At 42.3% G+C, this 24,800-nt stretch overlaps 1 protein-coding gene across 1 annotated transcript in view; it reads left to right on the plus strand.

The window, feature by feature from the left end:
- LOC139937410 (protein mono-ADP-ribosyltransferase PARP4-like) overlaps positions 1-24,444 on the plus strand; it is a 38,176-nt gene extending 13,732 nt beyond the window's left edge. The window contains exons 12-30 of the mRNA XM_071932544.1: positions 5,823-5,959; positions 6,340-6,558; positions 7,103-7,311; positions 7,459-7,540; positions 8,306-8,443; positions 9,224-9,410; positions 11,192-11,450; positions 11,906-12,005; positions 12,483-12,653; positions 13,178-13,258; positions 15,073-15,255; positions 15,714-15,848; positions 17,011-17,160; positions 17,477-17,612; positions 19,250-19,307; positions 19,804-19,913; positions 20,395-20,495; positions 21,194-21,287; positions 21,857-24,444. Coding sequence (XP_071788645.1) covers positions 5,823-5,959; positions 6,340-6,558; positions 7,103-7,311; positions 7,459-7,540; positions 8,306-8,443; positions 9,224-9,410; positions 11,192-11,450; positions 11,906-12,005; positions 12,483-12,653; positions 13,178-13,258; positions 15,073-15,255; positions 15,714-15,848; positions 17,011-17,160; positions 17,477-17,612; positions 19,250-19,307; positions 19,804-19,913; positions 20,395-20,495; positions 21,194-21,287; positions 21,857-22,131 — 2,825 coding nt within the window. The 3' untranslated portion in view covers positions 22,132-24,444. The remainder of the gene's footprint in view (positions 1-5,822; positions 5,960-6,339; positions 6,559-7,102; positions 7,312-7,458; positions 7,541-8,305; positions 8,444-9,223; positions 9,411-11,191; positions 11,451-11,905; positions 12,006-12,482; positions 12,654-13,177; positions 13,259-15,072; positions 15,256-15,713; positions 15,849-17,010; positions 17,161-17,476; positions 17,613-19,249; positions 19,308-19,803; positions 19,914-20,394; positions 20,496-21,193; positions 21,288-21,856) is intronic.
- Positions 24,445-24,800: the final 356 nt, after the last annotated feature.

A 24,800-nucleotide genomic window follows, 5' to 3' on the forward strand; every position in this document is an offset into this window, starting at 1 on the left:
ACTACCAGCCCCAAGGTGGACAGACCTCGAAAACCGAACATTTGCCCGGATCGTTTCAATGGGAAGGTTCCTTGGAATGACTACAAGGCTCATTTCCGAGCTTGCTGCGTGGCGAATGCCTGGAGTGACGAGCAGGCGGTCGTGTTTCTCGCTGCCAGCCTCCAAGGGCAAGCGTTAAAGGTGCTGAGATGCCAGCCGGAGGGGAAGAAGTCGTCGCTTAAGGACTTGATGCTCCGTCTGGACCAGAGATTTGGCCCGGGCCAACAAGCAGATTTCCATATGATGGAGGTGAGGCACCGTCGGCAGGGCGAAGTGGAAACACTGCAGGAGCTAGGGACGAGCATAAGGGAGCTATCTGCATTGGCCTACCCGGAATTCTCCGACGATAGCCGGGAACGGTTGGCTAAGGGACATTTCATGGATGCGGTCAAGGACCGGGAGATTAGGGAAGGGATATTCCGGGTAAGCCCAACCTCTTTAGATGACGCCATTAGGGCCGCTCTGCAGACAGAAAGTTTCCTTCGGACAGAGGAACATAGGACCAATGGGAGGGGGAGAAAGTTTGCAAGGGTTGTTGCAGGAGGAGAGGACGAGGTCTCTCTGCAGGGTCTACAAGGAGAGTTAAGGGCCACTCAGGATCGCATGTCTAAGGCTTTGGGTGGAATACATGCCATGTTGGAGGACCTGTCACGTTCTAAGGGGGATTACCAGTCGGCAGTTCCACGGGGAAGGTCAAGTGCAGACTATGCCTGTTACAACTGTGGCAAAAAGGGTCACTTCGCGAGGGAATGTTCTGAGCCGAGAAGGGAAAGGAGCTGGCAGTCGGGAAACGCTACCCAGCCAACCGTGGGGCCCAATGGAAGGCTGGAAATGGAGGAAGGACACAAAGAAACTTCCAAGGAGGGCCAGTGCTAGGAATGTATAACCAAGGGATAACGCTCTCAGGGAAGAGTTCGAATATGGCAGGGCTATATGTGACCGCTCAGGTACGAGGAGTAAAAACACAGATGTTAATCGACACAGGTGCGTCAAACACGGTGCTGTCAGCAGCAGTTTACTATCAAATGGCTCCGGAGGGGAGACCTTCACTGAATACGAGGGGAGCGAAGTTGTACGGGGCGGATGGTAGCTCCATAGAGACTATTGGCGGAGCATTGATGGAGATCCAGGTTGGCAAGACAACCCTCCCGGTACATGTGATATTTGCAAAATTGGATTTGGAGGGGATATTAGGAATGGACTTTCTCCTGCCTACAAATGGACGACTGGACTTCAAGGACATGGTGTTGACCCTGAATGGAGAACGAATAAGGTGCCAGAACGGTCAGGGTGCGAACGTTTGTGCACAGTGTGGAATGGAAGGACCGGACCTGGGTGGCCAGTTGCGCAAGTCAGGAGGAAGTGAAGGGATAGTGCCTGTACCGGATAGCGATGAAGGAGATAGTGGCCCTGCAGGAAAGGCTGAGGAAGCCAAAGCTGATTTGCGCGCCGTGGGTGTACTACCCCAAATAACCAAGGCCGACTGGAGGGAGGCACAGCTTAGGGAAAGCTCTATGGAGTGGGTCATCAAGGCTAAGGAGGCCGAGGTACCCAGGCCAGACTGGGAGACAGTGTCAGTAACATCCAGTGCAAGCAAGAACTATTGGCTACGATGGGAGCAGCTACTTGTTCGCGACGGCGTACTACAGCGTCGGTGGGAGTCTCACAATGGAAAGCAAACGCAGTGGCAAACCTTGGTACCTCAGGAGCTCCGAGGAGAGATATTGCATGAGCTCCACGCAGGAAGGCTGAGTGGACACTTAGGAACCAAGCGAACAATGGCGAAGGTGCACGGCAAGTTCTATTGGCAAGGGATGGCTGCAGACATAAGGTCCTTCATCCGAGAGTGTGATGTGTGTGCTAGGAGGAAGTCCCCCAACAAAAAGAGAAGGGCCCCTTTACAGCAACACCTAGTGGGAATTCCGATGGAGCGAGTAGCGATGGACATTACAGGACCCTTCCCAGTGACGAAGAATGGCAATCGTTACATACTTGTGATTGGGGACTACTTCAGTAAGTGGTTCGAAGCCTACCCCATTCCAGATGAGAAGGCAGAGACTGTTGCGGACAAGTTCGTCAAGGAGTTCGTGTGCAGGTTCGGCGTGCCTAAAACACTGCATACCGACCAAGGGAGAAATTTCGAGTCGAGGCTCATGGCCGAGGTGTGCAGAACGCTTGGGATTGAAAAGACCAGGACCACCCCCTACAACCCCAAGTCTGACGGAATGGTTGAGAGGTTTAACCGCACCCTGGTTAATATCGTAGCCATGCTGATGAAAGAACAAGCAAACAATAAGGACTGGGACGAGGAGTTGCCTTATGCGACGGCTGCTTACCGCAGCACACCACAAGAGTCCACTGGGGAAACCCCAAACATGCTGATGCTCGGTAGGGAAGTCTCTCTGCCCCTTGATTTGACAGTGGAGGAGCCCCCTGCAGGCGACGCAGATGGGAAGGAGGAGCGGGACTATGCCCAAGTGGTGCGTGAGAGAATGCAGGGCGCACATGAAAGGGCTAGAGCACGCTCGAAGAAAAGTGCAAGACGTCAGAAACAAAACTATGACAAGGGGACCAGCGAGGGCAACTTTGCTGAAGGCACGTTCGCCTGGTTGTTCAACCCAGCGAAGAAGAAGGGGGTGTCACCCAAGTTGATGTGTAGGTGGGAAGGACCCTACCTTGTAGTAAACAGGCTGTCGGACGTAACCTTAAGGATACAAAGGAAGCCTGGAGGGAAAACGAAGGTTGTTCACTGTGACCGCCTTAAGCCGTATCAAGGTGCACCCTTACAGCCTTGGATGTCAGATGCAGACGAAGGGACGCAGGCCCTGCAGGGGCAACCCGCAGGAGATATCCCGGTGGATGATGCATCCCAGGTGGAAGTGATTAATAGCCCGATGCCAGCGGGCCAGGTAGAACCAGAGACACCTGAAGGTGACCGGGAATCCTCTGAAGATATGGGCCATGCGGATCCTGCTCAGGTATCTAGACCCTTAGACATGACACCGTTGCCTGCACAGGCGAGACGGAATCCGTTGCGCCAGCGGAGGCCGCCACAGCGGTATCTGTAATTAATTAGCTCTGGAGTATTGGGGGGATCGATTGTATGGTACTAGGACAACAAAGGCGTAACGTAGGAGTAGCAAACCAGTATGGGGGTAACTGCAGTGAAGTAACTGTTGCTTTGTTTGTTCTTTTTCTTTACAGTATAAAGGAGGATGGAGGACCAAGAGCCAGGATGGAAGAGACCGAAGGACTGGGATAAGATGAAGCTATACGCATGTTCGGAGTGTGACGACACCTTCGTGAGCAAGAAGAGTCTTGAGACCCATCTGGGGACTCACACCACCAAGAAGAAGATCCTGTACTTCTGCAAGAGGTGTGACAGGAGATATACAAGGAAAGACAACCTGAAGGTTCACTATACCAACCACCACCCTGCAGGGATGCAGGACCTGGATACGCTGTACCCAGAAACGGAGGAAGAACGGAGAGCTGCTAGTTCCCCAGGAGACGATGTGGATGTTCCGGGTGATTCCCCTGCCCCCTCGGGACGCAAGAGGAAGGAAACGGAGGTGACCAATCCCAGACCCAGAAAGGAGTCCAGGAAGAGGAGAGAGTGCACCGAGAAAACCAGGGAGCCACAGAAGGAAGAGGAATCGGCTGAGGAGACGCAGCTCCCCTCAACTCCTGGGAGGAACCGGGTGATACAGGAAACGGCGGAACTGTCCTTGTCGCCAGCGTCAGTTTCCTTACTGGAAGAGGCGGGTCCTCGGCGCCGGGTAGTCCATGGAGGGAAACCTCGGGGTATGATTTCGATGATGAAGGATGCCCAGGAAGAGGGTACTGACGAGGAAGGAGTGGAGGACAACAACGACGCTCCTTTGTCCATTAATCTGGGGCGAGCACTAAAGGGAAGCACCCTACGATACAACGAAGGAGACCTGCAACAACACGTCTTTCAACCAGCTCAGGGTGTTCGACACGGGCTGGGACAAGCCGCACCGGTAGAGGAACCACCACAGGCGAGAGTGTGCCGGATCAATCGAGGCAACCCGGGGTGGCGAAAAGCAGTGCCACTTGATACTGCTGACCTGGAGGTGATGATGGCTGGAAACGTCCGTAAGGTGAGAGAAGTCAACACAAGAAGCCAGTTTCAGAATGGCCTCAAGATCTCCGAAGAGGTCGTCGAGCGGACATACGACGTGCAGTTCACGGCAGGGTTTATCCTCAAGTAGTTGTAGTCCACTTTAGGCTCGTTTTTACTAAAGCGTTACTTGTTTATAACCTTGTTTTCTTTCAGTATAAAAGTTGTCTAAGAGAGTATATTTTGATAACAGATCTTGCCTTTGTAATCTTGTGTAATTCCCTTAAGGATTAGGTTACGAATTTGGATTGTATAACGTGATTGTGTTATGATTGGATTTGATTTGTATAAACTCCCTTAAGGAGACATTGTGATTTTTGAAATGTGTTTTACTTAAAGTTCCCTTTAGGAGCATTAGCAGACTCTTGCCTTAAAGTGTGTAAACCTCCCTTAAGGAGGCATTGTGATAACTTATTGTTTAAGCTCCCTTAAGGGGCCCCTTTGTTACTTAAAGGTGTCCGGCAGGTGCATTGTGGTGTATAAAATAACTATTTCTCTGTATAAATTTGTAAGCACCTTGAGGTACATTTCGTTTTTAGGGTATCAGTTTTACGGACCGGGTGGTCCTAACTTAAGTGGGGGGCTGTGTAACGAAATGGTACCGCGCGGTGGCGCTCCAGGCTTAGCGCGAGGGTAGGCGCCCTTAGCGCGCGAAAAGGCGGTTTGGCGCGGCGCTGGCTGCCGCGGGGCATTTTGGGAAGCACGCTGCTGCCTCGTGCGTGGGGAGTGCGTAGCGGGCAGTTGCAGACTGGACAGCGGATGGTACAGACGTGTTTTCAATAGTGGTGTTTAACAATTGGCGGGGAGGATTAAGGCGGCGACGTGACTAGCGTGTTCACGTGTCGGGAGTAGTAGCAGGGCTAGCGTGGGGAGTTTTGGGAGTTGCGGTGCGTGCTGCTGACAGTTGTGTAACCGAGGGGTAGGTTTTATTGGATTATTTTCTGTGTTATTTATGGCAAGTTGGACGTAGAGACGTGCGATAATCCACTCCCGTAAGGAGGTCACATTGCATTGTATTGTTTGCTCTGGAGTCCGAGATTCTATCAGGCCCTTAAGGCATATTCTATTGTGTATTGTATTGGTTGCTCGGAGTTCGGGATTTTATCAGGCCCTAAAGGCAGCTTTGGTTTTACTGTAAATGCGGTTCAGTTACTTTAAGTTAGTTCCAGTTACCTTAAGGGATTTTCCAGTTGCTTAAGGGATTACCAGTTACTTAAGGGATTTCGGTGACCTTAAGTTTAGTCAGTTGCCTTAAGGGACCATTTCTGGCCTTAAGTAAAGGAAGATTGCGTAGTTGGAATCAGGAATTACTGTGCTTTCGTAGGGATAATAAATAAAACGGATCAATAGTCAATCAGTAACTTGTCTCAGCCCTCACTCCTTGGAAGTCAACAGTTTCTTACAGTTTCTAGACCCCTTCCCCCACGTTTTTATTACATGCGGCGATATACGGTTGCCTAACGACCTCACCCCAAGTGCCAGCAGGACTACCGCTCGTCCTGTGCTGGTGACCACCAGACGGGAATCGCTACACTATTAACAGTTCCCCGTTACTCATTACCAAGCAAGGTTTTATGCTAACACTTATTTTGAGTAGTTAATACTGATAATTTCACTGTCCACTGCCTTTAAACACCAGATCTCAGTGATGTAGAATATGCAAAAGATCCCGTAGTAGACGTTGAAATCGGCCTCGTCAGTCAAAATGAAATATCAGACTCAATCACCCTACAAGCTGTACACGTCAGAGCAAAACTACTGGATCTAGTGGCTGAGGTAAGGTAGCATTCATAAAGGTATCAACTAATAGTTATCAACTAAGAGGTGTCTATCTATAAACTAACATTAACAAGCTGAGGCATAACCATCAACTAAATCAACGGTGTCAGTGAAAGACCATAAGATATTGGCCAATCAGTATCAACTAAATATTACTGTTACTGTTTCGTTTATTAACACACAATACAATAAACGACATAATTTGATGGGCTCTGTGAAATTGAGTCACATAGGGCGTATACGTTCGGTTTTTAACACATGCCTTAATATACCAAACTCATTTGAATCATACTTTAATCACATTTTCCATAATGTTTTTTTTTTTTAATGATCATAACATACTGTTTTGATGTGACTGTCATTGTTCAATCAACCAGGTAGTGGTCTTGCAGTCGTATCGTAACAATAGTGACGAAACCATGGAAGCCAAGTACGTATTTCCACTAGACCAATCAGCGGCAGTTTGTGGATTTGAGGCTTTCATCAATGATAAACATGTAGTTGGTGTCGTGATGGAAAATGAAATAGCTCATAGGGAGTATCGCCAAGCAGTGGAGGCTGGGCACGGAGCTTATCTTATGGACGAAGAATTTCCTGTAAGTTACTTGTTTATCATACTATGACAATAACTGGTTTGCTCCGTATCCGTTACATTATAACTGTTTTCATTTTTACTTTCACTAATTATTTTCTTGATCTATCCTTGACCGTCTTTGAATTAAAGAAATTGTACTTCATGTGTTTATTATTCTCCTTTTTTGACCAAGAAGAAAAGAAATGTTCAAATATTAATAATAACAATAATAACAATGATATAAATATGGGGGCTTATAATCCTTTGCAGCTAAAATTCAGTTATGCTACAACATTATCAGGCTGCACTGGAAAGTGCCTATATGGCAGTCTTACACCATAAGCACAGACAGAGGTTTGAGTTTTTCTTGAAAAACACTCATGGCATAGGAGAGAACCATTGCATAAATATACATTGATACCTCACCATGCAATGCCTCAACAAGCAAACATTGGCTAAGCGACGAGTAAAAACCTTGTTTTTGACAGTGTCTTTTTGTTTGTCATGATGTGTAGAACAAAATGGTAACAAAGTTAACACTGTTTTCATGTTCTGTAATGTTTAAGCATGTGTTCTCGGTCAGCGTCGGCAATCTTCCCCCACAAGCTGATGTTCTCATCAAAGTGACGTATGTGACAGAACTTGCCGTGGAGGGCGACAGACTTGCTTTTAATCTTCTCGGTACGGTTGCACCATGGAAACGCCAAGAGGTTCTTGCTAAAGGAACACCCTCAGAGCGAGATGTTGTCGATGTTGAACTGGAAACAGTTTACAAGTAAGTTTTAGTTTGTCCGTTATGCTAGCGAAATTAAATATCATTATGATAAATTTACACTTTTTTGTCCATTTCTCCTTAACATAACCAAACAATATAGTGCCGTTCTTATAACACGAGTTGTATTTGATGTGTTTGTTATCACAGGGAGCAGTCGATTCAAGTTGCAGTTTCTATGGCGTCTAAGATCACAAGTATCGAGTCAACTACACATTCTATTCTTGTTAAAGTAAGCCATGGATTCTTACCCACACAAAATTCGAAAAGGCGGTAACAAAAAGGATACAGGATTCCCGGTGGGATTCTGGCACGATTCCGCCAGGAATCCCGCCGTTTTGCGGGATTCTGGCATGATAACTTGCGAGAGAATTGGATGAATTTTTCGGGAGTCGGGATTTTGGTAGGGTTCCAGCTTGATTTTTGCGGGATCCTGAAGAGATTTTCATGGAATCCCGGTTAATCCAACTGGAACCCTGGTTAATCCAATCGAAATTCCGGTTGGTTCCGGCAAAATCTCGGTTATTCCGACTGGAATCCCGGTAAAGCCCAGTTATCTAATCAACCGGAATCCCGGTTGATCCAACTGGAATCCCAGTTTATCCTATCAAAATCCCGGACAGTATCGTCGGAATCTTGTTTAATCCGTGTGTTTGTGTTTTAATCCCAAATAAAGGTAGACATCTACAACAAACTACCTTTCCTACACTTGAGAGGTAATTCTATCTGAGCGTTGAAAATTTGACACACTAAAAGCACACCCGGTGTTTGACCATTACGTTAGACTACAGGACACCTATTTTGGTTCCTGTTGTTCCTGTATTGAAGCAATCCCTATTGGAATGGTTTTGTACACAAATGACTAGTGAGGACCCATGAAAACAATGAACCGACTAGTGAGGACCTATTGTCCCTATTGAAAAGTGTCCTCAGAGGGTAGGCCATACAAACACATTTCTTAAAGGTGATGTTTTTGATGTTTGGATTTCTTTCTCAGCAATCGGATAATAAGGCATCCATCAAGCTCGGCAAAGACTCCAAACTCGATGAAGGGTTTCAGCTGTTGATTGGTATAGAGGAGATTCACAAGCCAAGAGTATGGATAGAGGATCCCAAAACAGGATCTGAAGACCAAGTAACACAGAATTTGACTGCTTGTTTTGTTTGTATCGTTTTGCTTTGTAGTTTGTTGTGTATTTTGTGAAGTTGTTTGCTTTGTGTTTTACTAACTGTATGTGAGTTTGTTTTTTATTAAACTTCATCGAAGTACTTCAACCAAAGACATATTTTGAACCAAATGTCCATGGATTGTAATAATGTTTTTTAAACTTTTTTACATATCTATAGTATACAATTTAAACACGTTTTCCTTACAACAAAATTTTATGTTGTATTTTCTTTTGGTTTTCAGATACATTTTTCTTTGAATTTCAGAGGGATGTATGTAACAGGAAAAATAGTTCTAGATGAACCGGTCAATTAAAACTAGTTTCTGTGTGTATCTTTTTTTTTTAAACGGGCACTTTTTAAGGGGCTTGTACTAGGAGGTATGATCAAATTGTCTGTGTGTTTACATAGAAAAGAAAAAACATTAATATATGACATTTTATTCTGTTATTTCTTTTTAAATAGAGTTTAGAATCTAGAGATCTCCGGAATTCAGATTGGGTTTCACCTGGGAGCTTAAGTATATTGGAGGGTTTCCTTTTAAAATGAATTTTGTTTACACAGCAGCTGCGATAAGAGAATATCGGGACATGAACATGTTTTGTGATTTGTTGCGACTGGGGTCACAAAGTTGAAAGGTTCTTAATTTGTTTTTGGTTAAATTTATGCGGTACAGTTTTATTTCAATAAACGAGATTTTCTTTTAATTTGTTTTCTTTGCAACAAATAGGCCGTCTATCTACGACAGGCCGCCATGCTGGTATTTTATCCTGAACTGGATGTGAGTAACTTAGCTAATCCAGAGATGGTCCTTGTGATGGATTCATCAAACTCCATGAAGGGAAGCAGTCTTGAAGAGGCCAAGAAGTTACTGCTTCTTATTGTGCAGAATCTTCCTTCAAGTTGTACCTTCAATGTGGTAGTCTTCGGTACAGGTAGCTAGGCCTTTATGCATCTATGGTTGCAGCTTTCACACACGGAAACCATGGGATTTTAAATCTCTAGCTAATGCTTCAAAGCTATTTTTGAAGATTCACTGTTTTTAGCATACTTCATATTGATTTAAAATCAACAGGGGTACTTCAGAAGAAAAGGTTTCGCAGAATGCTTACTATCAATATCATCTTTAGCCCACCGATTGTTTATCGAAATTTAATAGAAAGTTGTATGGAATTACTGTTTTTCTGTCAAGAGGTATTTTTTTTATAAAATGTCAATATCATGGACTATTGAGATATTTTCTATAGAACAAAACAAATTCTCAGAAAATTTAAGAGATTTACGTCGAAACTTTTGTAAAAAGGTCTACGGACTTCTTAAAAAAAATTCTACTAACTATAGAATGTAAATGTTATGGAAGTTTTGAACAGTGATATACTCTAAAATATTCTATATACATTACAAAATATAGGCCTATAGAAACACACATTATTTTCTTTTAGTGGCCCCTCTTTTCTGTTGAATTTCTTAACAATTTATATTTCTAAATAATTGATCCACTACAAGTTATTTTAAGTCATAATTTTATTAGTCATTGGGTGCGTTCGTTAACCTTCCCTGGGTCGACCCCGGTGTGTGACCTGTTTTTTTTCCCAGGACGAACGTGTGCAGACAATTACCCACGTTCGTCCTGGAAAAAAACCCGCCACACACAGTGGATGACCCAGGGAAGCTAAACGAACGCACCCACTATTAAGCCGGTTCATACTTCCTGCGAATGCGAATGCGAAGCGAATTTGACGTGAATTTGACGTCACACCCTCCTATGGCAAGCCATATGCCCAATAATTCGAAAAACAGTGTTTATCACCGATAACTCTGTTTATCGAAAAACTAGGTTTATCAAAAAACCTTGTTTATCAAGTGATAAACTGTGTTTATCGAAAAACTCTGTTTATCACTTCGAAAAACTCTGTTTATCGCTTGATAAACAAAGTTTTTCGATAAACAGTGTTTATCAGTTGATAAACACTGTTTATCTCGATAAACTCTGTTAATCGGCGAAAAACAGTGTTTATCGAGATAAACTAAGTTTATCAAATGATAAACAGAGTTTTTCTCGAAAAACAATGTTTATCGGTCGATAAACAGTGTTTATCGGCGATAAACTTAGTTTATCGGCTATAAACACTGTTTATCAAATTTTTGGGCATATGGCTTGCCGTACCCTCCTTTCGCAGCGATTATCGCAAGGGAGTAAAGCAGAGTTCAACTGCTGCGAATTGTTCGTTGCGAATTTGTGACGTCAAGATTCGCTTCGCATTCGCATTCGCAGGAAGTATGAACCGGGCTTTACTGTGGGTATTGACCCCTTGCACGTATGTGCGGCACCATAATGTAGCCCGAGCCCTAAATGTAGCCCGGACCTAAATGTAGCCCCAAGGGCTCGGGCTACATTATGGTGCCGCACACACGTACGTCACACGCGGCGACTGTGCCACGGTCACCATACTGGTGGGCAAGAGGTTTACATGTATTAAAACGCTGTGTCTCCTAAAATGTGCACTTCACTGAATAACGCACAGAGTATCATTGTCCACCAGAATGGCGGGCTGAAGATTACTATAGGTGAATTGGGTCAAAAACAGTTTCTTTTCGGATTTGACTCTCTCTCTCTTTAAGTTGTATTATGTAACTTATGATAAATAGGTCTTGCAAAGGTTTGAATGACATTCTTCTCCTTTGTTCTCCTTTGTTTGCTCATTTTCGGGGACAGAGTTCGATGAGCTGTTTCCCGCAAGTCAACAAAAGAGCACAAAGACTGTTAAATTAGCCAGGGAATTCATTGAGGGATACAATGTTGGAGGAGGAACTGACTTCTGGCGCCCATTGCAGTCACAGAACTTGCTGAAACAGGAGCGCGCGCATAGAAATCTGTTCCTGGTAACTGACGGCCATTTGAATAACGAAGAAGCGACTTTGAGAGCTGTTGGACGCAACAGAGCCTTCACAAGAATCTTCACATGTGGTGTGAGGTAAATTACGTCTACAGCAAGTGTTAAACTAAAATTGACAATCCATAAATGATGAGGAAGTGTTAAGCTAAAATGTTCAATCTATATTTGGCCATTAAATTTCTTACCCATACTACAGGGCAGGTTTTGGCCATTCCCCGGGGTGGCACCATTAGCCGGGATTGACCGGGGTAAAAGTAGTCCAAGTGTGGAGGCTGGCCGGCACTTAATCCCGTGGTTGACTCTGGGGAATAGAGTTGCTTGAAAAGGGCTAGTTACTTCATGAAGTGATATTTGGCTAAATGGTCATCATAGATTTGTCCTTTGAAAACGTAAAGGTTTGCCCTATAACCAAATAACTTTATGCAAAATTCAATGCTTGAATCATCAAAGGAACAAATATTCCCCTATCTGCTTCATTAGTTATAACTAATATCTTGAGATTGTCTTAACTTTGTTTGATTTGACTCATGTAGTGCGACAGCAAACCGTCATCTACTTGCGGCCGTTGCAAGACAAGGTGGAGGAGCTTTTGAGTTCTTCGACAGTGCAGCGAAATCAACCTGGGAGAAGAAAGTGAGTGGGCCTAACATTGAGGTTGAAATTTATGCCCATTAACTACTTGCTTAGTCAAGCCAAAAAGCACACCCAAAAAACTTTAGTTACTGCCCTTAATTTGTATTTTAATAGGAACGTCAGCAACTTTTGCCAAAATTTGATTTTGGCACTTAGAAAGAAATATGTCTGTTATATCAAAAATGTATTATTTTTTTATTAAACAAGAGATATATTTACAGGAGCGGCATTTGAACCTGCCACTTCCGCATTTAAACGTGCCGGTGCTGGAGAGAAACCTGTTCACCGGAGATTCTGACCCCCATAGGGGAAATTAACGTGGGCTGGAGATGATGATTGAGAAGAATTTTGTACACTCGCCACATGGGGGACAGAATCACCAAATGAACTACCTAGCCCTTATGTTAACGGTCCCCAATGTTGTCAACGTTGTTTATGCAAAATGAATGTTGTATCAATTTGGACCAACTATTGTAGATAAAGCTCCAGGTGTCCCGAGCCAGTCAGCCTGCCGTAACGTCAGTGAGTGTCCAGTGGAATCAAGGCGGTCAAGATAACTTCTCACTACTCCAAGCTCCTGCTCAAATCACCTCCTTGTTCAGGAAGAACCGTCTCATTGTCTACGGGCTGCTGCGAAACTTTGCCAAGGTACGGGATGGCATCGACTGTGAATTCATACCCTTAAGCCTGAAGAAAATGTGACGCTTAAATTTAACAGTCAAAATAGACTGTGCAAGTCTGTAGGTCTATAATGTGAATGATGGGGCCCAAGTTGTTCTGTTCTATACTTCAGGCCCTTGGTTTTCGGTATCTATTTCATGACTGTGCCAGCATCCATGGTGTCAGTAATTTGTACACCCCAGCTTTTTTCAGTGGCACAAACAAATTCACTCAAACCCAAAAAAGTGACATTATGATGAGTAAACTATGATTTAGCAAAATGGCTGATTCTTAACTTTATACTACAATCTACTGATCAGGTTATTTCATGGCAAAACAGCCTAACCCGAAAAATGACATTAAAAAAATTGTTTTGTTAAAGAACATGACGAAGGTTTACCCCGAGAATATTATGCCTTTGAATTTTTAAACAGGAAAAGTGCCCTCAATTTACTGTCTAAGGTAGAATGATTGTAGTTAATGCGGGTTTTGTGTATTGTTTTCCTCTATAGGCCACACTTTTTGCTGAAGTAAACGGCAAAAAGTTTGAGACAGTACTCTCTGCAATAGACCAACCGCATACCGAAGGAAATGTAAGAAACTTATTTAGTTGATTCCCGTCATAAGCTCTGAAGAATCATGTTCTTATCCTAGGGGGAAAATACAAAAAATCTATCTCTATATAGGCCTACATGTATTAGCATTTAGTTATTTAGGATTCAATTCGTATTGTTTAGCCTTTGGTTGACCAATGCTCTTTATTCGATACGTTATTTCAACCCTGGGACTATATATAGGACTCTCTGATGATCTCACTCAAGTCTTACGTTATTAAACGTTACCATTATCACTTATTCATAATACCTCAGACAGTTCCGCGCGTCACGTGGGGTGTTTAAACGGTCGTTAACCCACACCTGTGACGTCATGCTATTGTTAAATCGCTCCATTATTTTGCACGAATGGCGCAATGGGTACAACTATTCACCCGTTATGCAAACGTGAAACTGTCATCATAGAGTTAAGAAATAATAAAACATAAGGACCAGCTGGAGCTCTGTTTATAACCGGACGTTTTCGGATACTACGCGCTAGTCTGTGTGCAAGACGTTTCTCGTTACGGGCGATGCGGGCGCTGTTGGTGAGTGGGCCGCGCTGTGTGTGAAAGAAAACGAGAAACGTCTTGCACCAAGACTACTTCGCACACGAAGCATATCCGGAAGGAAACTTTCTCAGTCATACAAATGCAACACACGTACAGAGCTCAGGGACGTCGGAAAACGGATAAGTTTTACATACTTTATTACGCCTTTTAACGAACACGGCATTTATGAATGGGATTAAAAGAGTAGTGACTCTTGCAGGGTCGTGGCCGTGCGATAATAAAAGGCGCTCGCCTTCGGCTCGGGCCTTTATCACACGGCCCACGACCCTGCCTGATCCATAATGAATGGCCTAAAAGTCCATAGTGTAGAATAAAAACAGCGTTCCCTCTAGGAAGAATGTTTTCAAAGCGATGCTAAAAACAAGTACATCCCTAAAGAAAAGTTTACCGGGATCCCGCGGGGAATCCTGACAGGATCCCGACGATGTCTTGTAGGATCCCAGCGAAATCCCGGCTCCATTTTCTTTGGCTATTATGATTGGGCTCAAAAACACAATCAAATTTAACTTTCAGGGGTCATGTCAATTGCACTTCATGCCTGCGCAATATAGGAATAAATGCAGGCAAAATTGAGGGAACAAAATAATAATATCGAAGTCTTATATAGCGCACGTATCTACCGAACAAGGTACTCAAGGCGCTGAGTATATACAAACTTTCAGAAAGATAGGTAATTGCAGTGATGAATTTTGAGACCCAATTATTTAGCACCTTATAAGGGTTTACAAGGTGCTACGGCGCATATAGCAGCCACAGCTAGGAACACCGGGGCGAACCCCTTCTCTTTTCGAAAAGTGCACTGGGTTCTTTTACATGCGTTACACAACACATGGGACAAACGGCTTTACGTCCCATCCAAAGGACGAAGCAATGGTTAAGTGTCTTGCTTAAGGACACAAGTGTCACGGCTGGGGATTCGAACCCACACTCTGCTGATCAGAAACACAAGAGTTTGAATTCGGTGCTCTTAACCGCTCGGCCACGACACTTCCACGTCGCACGTTTAACATCGCACATTCAGTTTTGTATTTAATGTTGGCGTAATGCATACACGTTTTTACCCTCCCCCATAGTGCTCAACTCTATAATTATGACCTTGCCTACCAATTGTGTCTGTATATTTAGCTTGCGTGAATGCAACTACCATATTTAAAGGGAAGGGTCAGTTAACATAAATTTAATTTTACTCTAGAAAAAAGATAGGTTAAACTGAATAATGGTTCAAAAACCTGCCCGACACAGATAATCCACAAGTTGGCAGCACATGCCGTGATCAGTGACTGGGAAGAGGGCGTCCTTCACGCTGATCGCCTGGAACACGAGGCTCAAAAGCATGAGCTTACGTCACGAATTGTAGAGCTGAGCATTCGCCATTCGATATTGACGCCAATGACAAGCTTCATAGCAGTTGAAGAAAGAGAAGAAGTAAGGAGATATAGTAGTATTAAACCCTTGCAGACAAAGTATAGGGTAGATAGATAATTTTGGGGGAAAATAACAATATGAAAGCGCACTGACTGTACAGTTAATAATATTCAGTACCAAATCTGTAAATGCTGTCTGACTTAAAGGCATAGAAGAAAACACTAGAAATCGGTGGTTCTTATTTTGATGCTGCAAGTTGAAATAAAGCATTGAATTGTGTTTCACGAAAAAATTAACGTCGCGGTTAACACAGAGCAAAGTTCACCTCCAATTGTCGAGCGTTCTTTTTTTATAAAAAATTAATTTCGATTTGTTTGCTATTTCTTTTGACCCACCCACCAACAATCTCGAATTTTGTAAAACTTCGACCATTCTGATGGGTTATTAAATGCTTAGTGTTGAATAGTGGAATGTTATTGGTTTATTTTAACCGTCCATCCTTATTGAAATATATCAAGGAAGAGCAGGTGCAGATTGCAGAAGGCAAAAAGCTAGAATTGCTTCAAACCGTGAAAGATCTTCTCTCATCAGAAGAGGTTGATCAGCTGCCAACCCTAAACTGGGAGGAGCCCAGTGTAGCCAAACACCCGGAGGTGAGTTTGTAGGTGGCAATGACAACTGATGGCAATCCTGGTTGATCCCGGTAGAATCGCACATAATCCAACCAGACTCCCAGTTAAAACCAGTAGTAAACAAACCAAGGGATTCAGGTTAATATCATCTGGATCCCGCAGTTTAATCCAACCGGAATCGTGGTTTATTCCAGCAAAATCCAAGTTATTCCAACCAGAATCACAGTTAAAAAACAGTAAACTAACCAAGTGGGATTCGGGATTCACCTGGATCCCCAGTTAATCCAACCGGAATCCTGGTTTATTCCAGCGGAATCCAAGTTATTCCAACCAGAATCCCAGTTAAAACCAGTAAACTAAACAAGTAGGATTCGGGATTCACCTGGATCCCCAGTTAATCCAACCGGAATCCTGGTTTATTCCAGCGGAATCCAAGTTATTCCAACCAGAATCCCAGTTAAAACTAGTAAACTAACCAAGTGGGATTCGGGATTCATCTGGATCCCCAGTTAAGCCAGCCGGAATCTCTGTTCATCCAACCGAAAACACGGTTGATCATGGTTAATCCAAAGGGATCCCACTAGGAAATTGGACGGAATCCTAGTTTAATTCAGCCGAATTCCTTGTTTATCCCAGCGGAATCCCAGTTAATCCAACCGGAACCCCTGTTAGAATCAGTCAACTTACCAACTGGGATTCAGGTTAAATTAATCCGGATAATCCAACTGAAAGTCTCAGTCCTCCAACCGAAATCCCGGCTGATCCAATTCCAGTTAAATCCAATGGAATCCCACCTGGAGTTTGGATGGAATGGTAGTTAATCCATCCGTAACCCCGGTTAAAACTATTAACCCAACCAACCAGGATTCCTGTTAAATTCATCTGTAACCCCAGAAAAATTCAACCGAGGTTCGGTAAGTTTAACATGTTTCAGATATAATTTATTTTTTGTTCAACCCCAAATCATTTCAAAATTTACCCAGTCGCCTTCCCTTGTGGTGTACTAGTTATTTCATCAAAGGACAATATTCTGCAATGGCCCTCCTGACCAGCCATGCCTTTTTGTATCGAATTCCATGCTGAAAATCATCAAAGGCACAATCACATCACCCTTTGCCGTACTATAAAAGAATGGTTCAACGAACACAATGTTCTACAATTATTTGACCTCGTTTGATTGCAGATCTCGCCTTCTAATCTTGTGAACAAGCTCCTCCAGACGGCTATTGCAGCAGCAGACTCCTATTCCTTCAAAACTGCAGAGAAGTACTTTTCAAAGGCCTACAAAGTAGCTAAAGAAAAACTGTCGCACACTCAACCCCTTACTTTAAAGGTAAATATTTTTCTTGCCTTTTCTAATTCCATTGCATTTAGTTTCATCTCATTAGAGAACTCAAGCTCCGGTGTTTCTGATCAGCAGAGTGTGGGTTCGAGTCCCGGTCCTTAAGCAAGACACTTGACCATAATATTGCTTCGTCCTTCGGATGGGATAAAAGCTGTAGGTCCCGTGTGTTATGCAATCTATCAATGCACCTAAAAGACCCCAGTACACTCTGGTCGATAAGGGAAGAAGTTCGTTCTGGTGTGATCGCACATGTCTAACTACAAGCTGATCTAAACAATAATTTTACACGTGCTTTGTTTTTTAGGTTGCTCATCATTTTTCAAAGTTCTGTGCTCGTGTTAAACCTGATATGAGGCAGGCATTTGATCTTGTCAATGATGCCTCTGAGAAGGTGAAGAAACATTTATCGGCAGAGGTTCTGGAGACGACGGTATCGGAAGGTAAAATCCAAACAGTCCTCCACTCTACTTTAAATCCACACTCTAATAATTGAGGTGTGATCCATATCTGAATCAGGCTAGCCGGTGTGGCGGTTTCAACTTTCCGCCGTGTTCAGTTTTCCGAATGACAAAATACGGTAACATTACGTCATGCGATGCCTGCGCACAGAAAGCGAAAGTAGTCCATTTTTAGTGCCGTATTGAGTCATCCGTGTTACTCTCCGGTAGCTGTCATGGCAGCGTCCACGAGTACAACGAGCGGCGAACGCGTGGATCGTATGAGAGAATTTGGTGTGAAGACCAAGCAAACTAAGCAGTGTGACCTGCTTAAAGAATCGTAATAGAAACAATTTGGGGTCACTGAGAGAACTACAGTACTCGCCAGGGTACTCGCGGCGGTATTTTTGTCTGACTACGTCACCCGGAAAACTGAACACGCCGGAAAGCTAAAACCGTTCGAACAACGTGCTGAAATGTCCGGCTACGTCACCCGGAAAACTGAACACGGCGGAAGACTGAAACCGCCACACCTGGAAACTGGTTGTAACAGGGGATATTAGCTCATTAGGGTCTGCTCAGTTTGAACCATTCGTGTGTCATTAAGGTCACACTGACCCATAGGCCATGGAATTGAGAAGACGCATAGGCCTACCCAAGCCCGACCAACCCAACCACCTTTCTCGATCCAGTGGCCCCAAAGAAGGAAATATTATGTGTTAAATTTAAAAGGTAAAGAGGAACTTACTATGTCTGACAAGGTTTCTCAAACATTTTCTGTCAGATATATATTTTTTTTTTACATTGGCCTCTGTCATTAAATGACCTGCAACAAACGTTCACATGGCAGTGTAAACAGCACATATGTAGCCTGAACATCATCACACTTGCTCATGAATAATAACGCCAGATACCCGCTGACCAGATGCTGCGAGATGTCCCGTTGACTTTGCATTCATTTCACACGTGGGGATGCATGTGTATCATGCAGACGAACTGAATGTGCAAGCTGACAAAACTACACACCGCGGCACACCGGATAGCACGCACAACCCCAAAAATGTATCGCACGAAAATAGACTATCGCCGCGAGCGGCGAAGCGCCTTTACCAACTCGTTTTGGGGCCTTATGTTTTTCTTTACATTTGCCAACGATTTTGGTGGGAGAAAATGTAATGCATAATGCATTAGCGTGGTGAGTTGCTGCCCAATAAGAAGCCACAATTACTTGCATGACGTCACAAGAACGTTCGATGCAAATTCGTTACATTTTCTCCCACCCAAATCGTTGGCAAATGTGAAGAAAAACATAAGGCCCCAAAACGAGTTGGTAAAGCGCTTCGCGGCTTCGCCGCTCGCGGTGATAGTCTTTTTTCGTGCGTTACATTTTTGGGGTTGTGCGTGCTATCCGGTGTGCCGCGTGCGCCTTGACTAAAGGCTAGGGACACAAGGGAAGATAAAGCTTATGGCACTACACGTTAAACCATCGAAATCATTGTGCCCAAAGTAGGGGCTATGAGAAAGTGCCAGCCTTTATCCTTTATCTTTGCGGGAGCATCCTATATGTTTATACAGCTTGAAGTGGCTGGAAGTACTGTTAAATTCCCATTATCATGAACCATGGTTTTGATTTCAAACAGACTTCTCCAATGTGGATGAACTGGATTCCTTACAGCAAGCTGTTGAATGGGCGGAAACGTGAGTATTCGTTCCAAAGTAAAGGAGATGTTATAGATAAAGAAAGTATGGCTCAACAATTTAACTATAACAAAATGCAGGATTTGAGGTTGCTGTATGCTGGAGACACAGGCCCACGTCTCGGTATCATATGCAAATTAAAATTTTCTGAAAATGTTGAGACTATAACAGCCGGCTAGTCTCAGAGATTTTCAAAAAGAGATGGATTATTGCATTCCTGCCATGTAAATTCTTGTTTTGTGAATGAGATTATGCAACATGCGATGATTGCGAGTTTTTCGTTCCAATAAATGAATTTGTCAGTAATGATAATAATAATAATAATAATAATAATAACCCAGTCCTCAGCTAAGCTATTTGTAATATAGGTCAGGCTTTATAAACACACACAAACGAACAATGTCTGTGACCCCCCCCCCCCCCCCTAGAAAAAATATAATACGCTATTGCAGTATTGCACCATAGGCTCATAATTGTCGGATTTGATTGTGCGAAGATGTAAGATTGAAATTGAAAGACAAAAGGACCAACCAGTGAAGACAGCAAGACGACACCACGTTCCAACCATACCATTAGCTCTCCAAATACAACAGGAATATGATGACGGTAAATAACAATTTTGTTCTTATTAAAAACTTGGCACACATTGCCAGATTGAAGACAAATATGGCTTGAACGGCGGTGCAACACATTTTTAATGTTTTCCCATGCTCCTTGATTTACCGAGATGATTATTTTGATAACTTGCACTTGTGATGAAGTTAGCAAAATAGGAGGGGTTGGAGGGAAGCTGTCTACTATGCTTTTTTCTCAGACCCAAATATTTATTTTGAAGAATTCTTAAGGGGAAAGTTTAAATCATTGTATTTCCGGATATCAACTTGTTTTGGTCTGCAGTACTTTGTCTTTAACAATAAATGTGTTGCTGCTGCTGCAGTGCTGCTGTAGCTGTTGCATTACAAAAAAAAAAGATTTTTGGGGGACACTCCGACATTTGTGTATGAATTAATAAGAGAATTATGGAGTTTAAAGTGGCAATTGCAACCGTTCATTTTGTTTTGTTAATTATATTTTCTAATGTGAACAGAGTTTGAGCAAATAGTTGCTTACCAGAAGGAGGTTCGCTTGCCAGAACCCATGGACCTCTTCCCTATGGGGACAGAACATCTACTTTTCATTCAAGGACAGGTACGCTATGGAATTCTACCTGTGCACTCCTTTAATAAAACAAAATTGTGAATGCAGCTACATCATTGAGTAGTTTTAACTATATAGCTGCATTCACATTTTAAAACCTTGTAAATGGTCTTGGCCAAGTTTCATTTCTGTGGGCACACATTTTAATGGGCCGTTGGAACAGGACTCTGCGGAACTGTGAGCCATGAAACTGGCCCCTGATCTAAATGAAATCATCACACTATGGATGTTTTTATGCTTCAGTAAATGTGATTAAAACTCAATCATGTCACCTATACTTAAAGGCGGTGTGGACACTATTGGTAATTACTCAAATTAACTATTAGCATAAAACCTTACTTGGTAACGAGTAATGGGGAGAGGTTGATTGTATAAAACATTGTGAGAAACGGCTACCTCTGAAGTAACGTAGTTTTCGAGAAAGAAGTAATTTTCACGAATTTGAGTCAGAGGCCTCAGAATTAGATTTTGAGGTCTCGAAATCAAGCATGTTTTTTCTTTCATTATTACCTCGCAACTTCGACGACCAATTGAGCTAGAAATTACACAGGGTTGTTACTTTATGCGTATGGTGAGATACACCATGTGAGAAGACTGGCCTTTGACAATCACCAATAGTGTCCACTGCTTAGTGTCCACTGTTTTAATGTTTGATCTGGTGTTTTTTTTTTACTCTTTGATTGTCCCAGGACGGTTCTTGGATATTCTCTCCTGATTTTGATACAATACTCGAAGTTCAAGACATTGACTCGCCCAGACTCATCAAAGACAAACTGGACTATGGTGATAATTTTTTTAAATTGCTCTAAATCAGTGCCTTTCATCAAACAAAGTAGACTCCATTTTAAATGTGAAAATAATGACAAAATGATAAAGGTGGTCACGTTCATTTTTTCAAAGAGAGCACTGAAAAGAATATAAGCAGGTCTTTTTATATGCAATGCTGTGCGCTTTTGGCAAAATATGTGAAAACAACCAAACCATCATCACATTTTTAAAAATAAATGTTAAAACTTTGCCAAAAATAAAAACAAACAAACAAACACCCAACAAACAAATTATGTTACCCTTTTTGCCTGCACAACAACCTTTTAACATATCAGAACAGGGTTTTAGCAGCCAAAGCACCTTATCACGTGATGCTCATTTTTTTATAAACCGAAAACTGCTAGGCCATAATTTCCTGCTGGAGGGCCTTTTTATGAAATTAGGCCATGAATAAACGGATATGAATACAGGTATTGTACAAGACAGAAGATTTATGAATAGACAGTTTTGAATAGATAATGCTTTCACAAATCATTCTGTGCACTAAATACTTTTTTTTTATTTTTGAAAATATGTTGTTATAGAGTTGGTATCGCATGGAGTTGCTTTGGACATTGAGGGCGTCCTTGATCAGATTTTCCAGCTCGTGGCGACAATCATGGCGTGTGTTCATATAGAGACCTATTTGCAAGGTGGTCAAAATATGTGGGATTCAGATCGGAAAGCGCTCTCCGAATCAGTGATGAAGGCGAAAGAGTTCATCAAAGTGTCCCAAATGGAGATACAGGCGATACTAGGATTTGAGTTGGATTGGGGGTCAATGGGGGAAAAGTTAGTACTCACTGGTAAAGTGGAATAGAGGATTAGAACAGATTTATTCGGGCAGGAATCGACATTAAACTTTCTCGCTTTTGAAATAAATCGCCACACCACGCCATCATCCTTCATTCATTATATTTACGCTCCTAAATCGGAGAGTGGGAAATATCCTCCATTTTGCATTGGGGTAGCCTATCATAGAACCATATTCACAGAAGGTTCGATAATGGCAACAAACCAGGCCCGAGGGTGAGTCGGTATGTATTGTTAACACTTTAATTGTGTTTTTAATACGAGTTATGAAAGACAATGGTTAGTGGTAAACAATGCTGGTTTTAAGACACGAACATTTGACAAACTAGTGCACTTAGTTTAGACTTTGTATTGGCCATTGGTATTAGATTTTATCCGTCATATTTATCGAAAGTGAACCATATTCCTAGAAGGCTCGACATTGACAACAAGGCCCGAACAGTGCTTCGATATGCATTGTTAATACTTTCTTTCATGTTTGCTTTTATAGACCTCTTGCATTGGTCGCCACTTAAAAGGCAATGGACACTATCAATGGTTATTGTCAAAGACCATTCTCCTCACTTGGTGTATCTCATCATATGCATAAAATAACAAACCTGTGAAAATTTGAGCTCAATCGGTCGTTGAAGTTGCGAGATAACTATGAAAGAAAAAAAACACCCTTTTCACACGAAGTTGTGTGCTTTCATTATGCTTGATTTCGAAATCTATTTCTTAGGCTCGAAATCAAATTTGTGGAAAATTACTTCTTTCTCGAAAACTACGAGCCATTTCTCACAATGTTTTATACTAGCAACAGCTCCCCATGACTCGTTACCAAGTAAGGTTTTATGCTAATAATTATTATGATTAATAACCAATAGTGTCCACTGCCTTTAATGAAATGTGCACGCGTTGGCTGCGAGTCGTGTGCAGCTAGCATGCACTTTTCTGTTGTCACCAATCACATGGACAAAATTGGCAATCGTCAAAGATCAATTTTCGCACTTCTTGTGACCAATAATAATACATAATTGTAGTAACCAGCCTTTGTAAATTTAGGCTCAAGCGGTCAATGCACGAGAAATTTTGTGAACAAAACGTATTTTCAATTTTTGTCTCGCGAGATCTGAACTATTGTTTTAATCATTATACAATTAGAAAAAGTATGGCATTTAGGCAAACCATTGTCACGGGAAGTTTGCTCATGACAATTCTTGTAGCTTGTTTGATGTAAGCAGATAGAATAGGTTTTTTTTATTTCTGTGAAAACATGTTTTTCTTTCTTTCTGAAATATACGCATAGATTTATTGCAACTCCATATCTTAGAAAAAATAGCTATTATATTCAATGAGTCTTTATTTAAGTTTAAAGTTATCGATACGCCATCATGGACTTGACTTCGGAATAGTTTCATTTTGTTTAGTTAGAGAATACATCCGAAATAGCAAAAATAAATAAATAAACAAATACCCGTAAGTATTTGTATTTCATATCAATGTAGACAATTAATTTGCCCTTATGGGGCATCCTTACTGTAGATCGATGTAGACAAATTGCCAAAGTTTGGCATAATGTATATCAAAGTAGACATTGCCCTTATGGGGCATACTTTCTATCGATGTAGACAAATTGCCAAAGGTCGGCACAATGTATATCAAATGGGGCGTACTGTGTATCAATGTAGACAAACTGCCAAAGTTCGGCATGCATATGTATATCAATGTAGACAAATTGCCCTATTGGGGCGTATGCAAGTCAATGTAGACAAGTTGCCCAAGTTCGGGCATAATGTGGACAAGTTGCCCAAGTTCGGGCATAATGTGGACAAGTTGCCCAAGTTCGGGCATAATGTGGACAAGTTGCCCAAGTTCGGGCATAATGTGGACAAGTTGCCCAAGTTCGGGCATAATTGTGATATCAGTGTAGACAAGTTGCCCAAGTTGGGCCTTATACCAATGTGGACAGGTTGCCCATCCAATTTGGGCATACGATATCAATGTAGACAAATGGGTCAATACCCAAGTGGTGCATAATATTATGTATATCGATGTAAACAAATACTAATAGTGGGGAATTATGTCATTTCGGGCAAGTTGCAGGGAAAATACCAATCTGGACAAATTGCTCAAGCAGGGTGTCAATTAATACTATCGTATCAGCAGAACAAACAACGATCACAGGCTTGAAACAAAGTCTTTAGTCTACAGGCTATTTGAATAATTCTTATATTTTAGAGGCTGAATTGTTGTGTTTTGAATATTATTGTGATGATTATATTGTGTATGGAATACATTTTTTTAGTATAAATATATGTTGTTATTCTTGACTTGAACAATCCAACGGATTAATAATTAAGAGTCAGTTCAGGTAAATAATTGACATAGTTGCTCACGGTCAAAAAATGAATTTTTTTTAGACTTTGTGGGTGGAAGGGCCTTGGGGTGCAAGTAAACAAAATTGCATTTTTAATTCCATATATAGCCCGTTGCCATGGTTACAGCTCATTTTGTTTTTAGGCCATTTTAGGCCGATTTTGAGGTCTGAAAAACGGGTTTTTAGCTCATATTTACAACTCCACCCCACCAAAATGCAAAATCATTTCAAAAAACCTTTTATATCATTACAAAGTATCATCCTTGGCCTTCCTTGAGAAAAAAAATTATTGCTTTAAATATCACCCTTGTGCTATT

The sequence above is a fragment of the Asterias amurensis genome, chromosome 5, assembly GCF_032118995.1.
Source record: "Asterias amurensis chromosome 5, ASM3211899v1".
NCBI classification, from domain to species: Eukaryota; Metazoa; Echinodermata; class Asteroidea; order Forcipulatida; family Asteriidae; genus Asterias; species Asterias amurensis.